Genomic DNA, 5,406 nt, shown 5'->3' on the forward strand with positions numbered 1-5,406 from the left:
GAAAGAAAATTAAAAACAAAATAAATTTTTGATTATCTAAAACAACGAAAATATTTAAACCAAAAAATATCTAGCGCATGTAATCCACGCGTCATAACGATTGTACAACAAGCGCGTGGGATCGCTACCAATAAAGGAAATGGTGAATGTAAAAGAAAGCCGTCCTTTTAAGCACTACATAAATGACAGCTATACAGTACCATGGCCAGCTGTGATTGTCCACATGTCAATCTCTCGTTGGACAATATACAACAGACGTCTTTTTCAACAGTGATTATTCGTACAGTGTGCCCACTTTTACTCCAAACACCCATTCAGTGCCAGCTCAACGGCTAGTATTATATTTTAAATTTTTTTCCTTGTGGGGCCTACTTGTCCTACATGTCCTATTCTACATGTTGCTGATGTGGCGTAACACACACACATACCATACTATACTCCTATAAAACCCCCCAACACACTCATATTTTGTCACTCAACAAATTTGAAATATCTAATCAAGTAATATCCTCTAATAATAATGTCGTCTTTAGTCTCTTCATCTTTCGTAATTCTTGTGTTATGTTTATCACTTTATGTTTGTGCCGTTACATCAACGGCTAAGTTTGTCGACATGTTTCAGCCTTATTGGGCTCCTGATCATTTCGAGTTTGTCGGAGATGCCGTTAACATGAAACTTGATAACTTTTCCGGTATAAAATCACTACATTAAAAACCGTTTTTTTTTGTTAATCGAACTTAAATTGATTTTACTAAACTTATAAATTTTGACTCTCAGGAGCTGGATTTTCGTCAAAGTCAAAGTATATGTTCGGTAAAGTCAACTTTCAGATCAAACTTGTTGAAGGTGATTCCGCTGGAACCGTAACCGCTTTCTATGTAAGCTGATTTCAACTTATACACTCACTCTCTAACTCTACTTCTAAATTATATTTTGTTCACCGGCCTACTGTTTGAAGAAAAACAAATGTTTATCATATATCTTGGTATCACAAGCCAAAACTCCCTATGGTATCCTTGTTTAAACTTATAAAAATTTTGATATTTTTTAAAACAAACATATGATAAAAGTTAAAAGTCTTGTTAGTCTTTCTCTCTCCGTTCGTTAAAGAATAACGTTTACATAGAAATGGTAACATGTAACATGCTATACTCCAAACTTATTTTTTATAACACAACTAAATCGTTTAAAAATAACATTTACTACTCTGGTTATAACATTACTATTCATAATCCGTTTGGCTTATTTGAATGTCATATTGGACAGATGTCATCGGAAGGTGAAAAACACCATGAGTTTGATTTCGAGTTCTTGGGGAACACAACCGGCGAGCCGTACCTTGTGCAGACGAATGTGTACGTTAACGGGGTCGGTAACCGGGAACAGAGGTTGAATCTATGGTTTGATCCAACAAAAGACTTTCATTCTTACTCCATATTGTGGAACCAACGTCAAGTTGTGTAAGTTAACGGGGTCGGTAGCCATGTGGGATGTTTCTTTAGGCATATTTGTGCATTTTATTATATCGATAACATATTTTAATATGCAATGATGGGTCTGAAAAGGATAACACTGGCAAAGTAAATGCCATACTTATTATACATCGAGTGTCACGACTTACTTTTATTATGTACAAGTTTTAATGCGTTTAATGCATTTCTTGGGTACAAGTTTTATTGCATTTCAAAATATTGGTATAATTTTGTTAATGAGTTTGAGTCATGAATTTTGCCTAAGAACAATGTATTAGAGTTATAAATATCGTTAATTAAAGTCGAGCCATAATTTCAAGTAAAAAATATAAAATCTGAAGAGTTGGTTGTTTTAATTTGACAGGTTTTTGGTAGATGAGACACCGATTAGGGTGCACACTAACTTGGAAAACAAAGGTATTCCGTACCCTAAAGACCAGCCCATGGGTGTGTACAGTTCGATTTGGAATGCTGACGACTGGGCTACACAAGGCGGTCGGGTCAAGACCGACTGGTCCCATGCCCCGTTTGTGGCGTCGTACCGGGGTTTTGAAATCGATGGTTGTGAGTGTCCAGTGACAACCGCAGATTCAGATAATGCAAAACGATGTGCCAACACTGGTGGTTGGTGGGATCAACCAGTATTGTCGGAGTTAAATGTGCATCAGAACCATCAGTTGATATGGGTTCGGGCCAACCATATGATTTACGACTACTGCAGTGACATCGCTAGGTTCCCATCGGTGCCAGTGGAATGTGAACACCATCGTCACTAGTCGTTTGTTCAAATGTTTATGTAAAAATGATGGGAAAAAAACATGAACTTCATGTTGCATATTTTGTTAATGTAAGATTATTCTAGTTTTCATTAATGGTAATTTTTTTAATTTAATGTTTACATTCTGAGGTGATCAGGCTGAGGGGTGTGGGGGGCTCTAACGGGGGCGCGAGTGGGGGCTCCAGCCAATAATATTGTGACGTGTGGCAGAGAGAGAAACTGGATAAGATGGGTGTTGGAGCCCCTGGCCCTGGTGTGGAGGGGCTCCAGCAGGGGCTCCAGCGGATTTTTTTTTTATTTTATTATAAATATATTCAAAAAACGTATTATTAAAAAAACTCATAAATTATTAAAAAAAAACACATTAAAAAAAAACACATTAATATCTAAAAATAAAAGAAAAATTAAAGTACTTAAAAAACATTATTCTTATTCTTCGGCTTGGTCTTCTTCGATCAACCTCTTTCGGATACGTCCCTTTTGCTTTTCCATCAGCATTTGATCGACCGGATTTAGGTTACTGAAGTCTCTTGTAAGGAAGTCCAAATCTCTCATTCGACCTTTTTCCTTTTTGTCATTAGAGACCACCTCCATGGTTTTGTTGAATTTATTGAGGGATTCAACAAGATCGACGATGTTTACGGCTCCCCCCTCAGCCGGTTTTTTCCCCTTGGCGTCCCGTCCCAATGGCCGCCTCCTCGACGGTGAAGACGTTTCCTCCTCCGCAATGTTTAGGTCGAATCCAACGCGGCAATCCGACCCGGCAGAAGTGCTATACGCTCCAGACGAACTAGTTTTAGTCCGTTTCGGCCCTACTTCCGCGTCATGGTCCGGCGCCACCAGCTCAACTCACTTGGAACACCTTTTCAACCTCTCCCACAACTTTACATCGTCCCACGTCTTCACCGTCCCATACCTCCGCAAACACTCCTGCTTCCACTCTTCGACAGTGAAATTGTAAACCGCCAAATCATCACTGCCACTTGGTCTCATACGACCGGCGTTCCTGTTGAAAAGATTAGTAAACAAGCCGACAAATTTTCTGATTTCGGACCACCGACCCGAAATCATATCGGCGTTTCGCTCTGTACTCCCAACGAGCGTATAGAACTTCTCCCTAACCTTTGTCCAAAAAACCTTGCTTTTTTGGTAATCGGCTGCAAAATGAATAATTAAATTAGATTTCCAGTTAACTTTTTTATTAAAAATCATTTTTAAAAACGTTAAAACAATTACCGCAACGCCGATCCTCAGAAATGACTATCCAAGCCCGACACAAGGCTTCCTTCTCATCCGATGACCACGGAGTGGTTTTCCGTTTCATCCTCGGAGTCGAAGCCGGTCCCGGCCCGTCCGTTGCAAGTTGTTTTTTCCGGTGGACGCGTCTTCTTGCTCCCGTAGCATCACCGTGTGATTCTTGTGTCTCCGGAACAACAAAGTTAGGAGACGGTTGTATGTTGGATGGTTGAAAGCCGGATGTTTCTTGCGACCCCGAAAAAAACATCGATTGGTCTGGTGACGACCATAAATCGTCGTAACTATAACCTGAATCTAGGTTTGGGTACCAATTTCCAGACATGTTTTTAAAAAAAAGTTTGAAAGATGGGTTGATTTTGGGTTTTTTTTTGAAGTTGTGGTAATTGTTTTATGTGATTTTGGGTGTGGTAATTGTTTTATGTGATCTTGGGTTTATATATAGGAAGAACACATTTTTTTTTATTAAATTAAAGAGCCCAACGGCTCATTTCTCATGTCCCAACGGCTCTTTCACGTCTCCCAATGTCCCTTTACGCCTACAGGTCCCGCGAACCACCTTGCGCCTGCTTTGAATTCCGTGCTCGCGCCCCTCTCGCGCCCCTCTCGCGCCCCGGTGGTGTGGTGCTCGCGCCTGGGGGCGCGAGCGGAGGGGCTCTCGCGCCCCCGCTGAAGCCCCACACCCCTCAGCCTTAAGACCGCACGAAGTGCGCCAATGTTTGATTATTATGTTTTAAAACATGTGTTAATTATGTTTGGATTTTTCTTGAGGATAAAATTTAGTTATGACGTGGAAATTGTATACGGGATGCATTATGTGGGGCCCACTGGCCACGTTAAGAGAAAAGGCAGTATAATTTTTAAGAAACGGGGGGCCCACTAAGATGATCACTGTCATTTTCCATTTTGTGCAACTATCATTGCACTTATTTGGAATTTAAGGAGCTCACGGCCCTTAAAAAATCATTAAAGCAAATCTAGCAGGCCCATGGCCTTATCTCCAACAAAAAAAGATGTACAATATATTAAACGTTTGGACAAAAGAACAAATCTGATTAGTTTGACCAATAGAATTTGGATGATTCTTTTAGTACACTTAATCTAGTAAATGGCTAAAAGCATTTGTTAATGATAATGCGGAATTACAACAAACGAGTTACGAGAGGGAATTGAACTAGCCGTTCTAAACCCTAATTTTTTAGCTTGACCAATCCTCAACGCCTGCAGAAGCTAAAACAATTGTTTAAAGCAACTTTCAACTATTGACCATGACCGCATTTTAAAATCCCCACCTTGACTTTGTTTTTAAAACAATCTAAGGAATTTTTGTCAACTTTTGAAAAAAAAAAAATACTCTTATAGTTCTTAAATTTCTTTTAACTAAACTTTTAACGACTTTAAACTTGCTTGCCCGCTGACCTTCGTTGACCATGGCTGCATTTAAAAATCTCCACCTTGACCTCGATCAACCAAACATTAAGCAAATCCAAACACACCAAGAACTTAGAACCTGAAATGACCGTGGTCAACATGTTAGTTGAATTGTCATTTGTATCGACATACTCCACCACCCTACCTCTTCAACCTCAAGCTCACTCGCAATTCGCAAATCCTTTTAACAATATATATAGCCTCTTTTAACTGCTCAGTAGTTGATAGAGCCACTACATGTGACAAAGTGACTTTCCAGTTCACTACACTACCAGACACCTTAAAGTGCTTACCCAGTTATATATCTTCATTTGTATAAATCTTTGGTAAAGTCTGAATCTAAATATAATGCTGCTAAGGAAAATGTGTGATACCGATTTAGACACCAACTATATAGATGATTAACTAGAAAATTCCTTAAATTGTTTTAAAAACAAAGACCTCAAGCTATTTTGTGTCAAGTAGCGACA

General features: G+C 39.3%; 1 protein-coding gene across 1 annotated transcript; it reads left to right on the forward strand.

Annotated features, from left to right (window-relative positions):
- The first annotated feature begins 520 nt into the window (after window positions 1-520).
- On the forward strand, window positions 521-2,335 carry LOC143622131 (xyloglucan endotransglucosylase protein 6-like). Its single transcript, XM_077093369.1, has 4 exons — window positions 521-692; window positions 779-879; window positions 1,268-1,461; window positions 1,838-2,335. The coding sequence occupies exons 1-4, from the start codon at window positions 521-523 to the stop codon at window positions 2,247-2,249; spliced, it is 879 nt and encodes a 292-aa protein (XP_076949484.1). The 3' UTR covers window positions 2,250-2,335.
- The last annotated feature ends 3,071 nt before the right edge of the window (window positions 2,336-5,406 follow it).

Source organism: Bidens hawaiensis, unplaced genomic scaffold (genome assembly GCF_021521415.1).
Source record: "Bidens hawaiensis isolate Kalapana, Puna unplaced genomic scaffold, B.hawaiensis_p1.1 tig00000326_1, whole genome shotgun sequence".
Taxonomy (NCBI): domain Eukaryota; kingdom Viridiplantae; phylum Streptophyta; class Magnoliopsida; order Asterales; family Asteraceae; genus Bidens; species Bidens hawaiensis.

Bases quoted from the DNA above. Each gene is read 5' to 3' on its own strand.
- LOC143622131 (XM_077093369.1), top strand. From the start codon at position 521: ATGTCGTCTTTAGTCTCTTCATCTTTCGTAATTCTTGTGTTATGTTTA. The intron at 693-778 runs GTATAAAATCAC...TTTGACTCTCAG, and splicing joins GAAACTTGATAACTTTTCCG to GAGCTGGATTTTCGTCAAAG. The intron at 880-1,267 runs GTAAGCTGATTT...CATATTGGACAG, and splicing joins GAACCGTAACCGCTTTCTAT to ATGTCATCGGAAGGTGAAAA.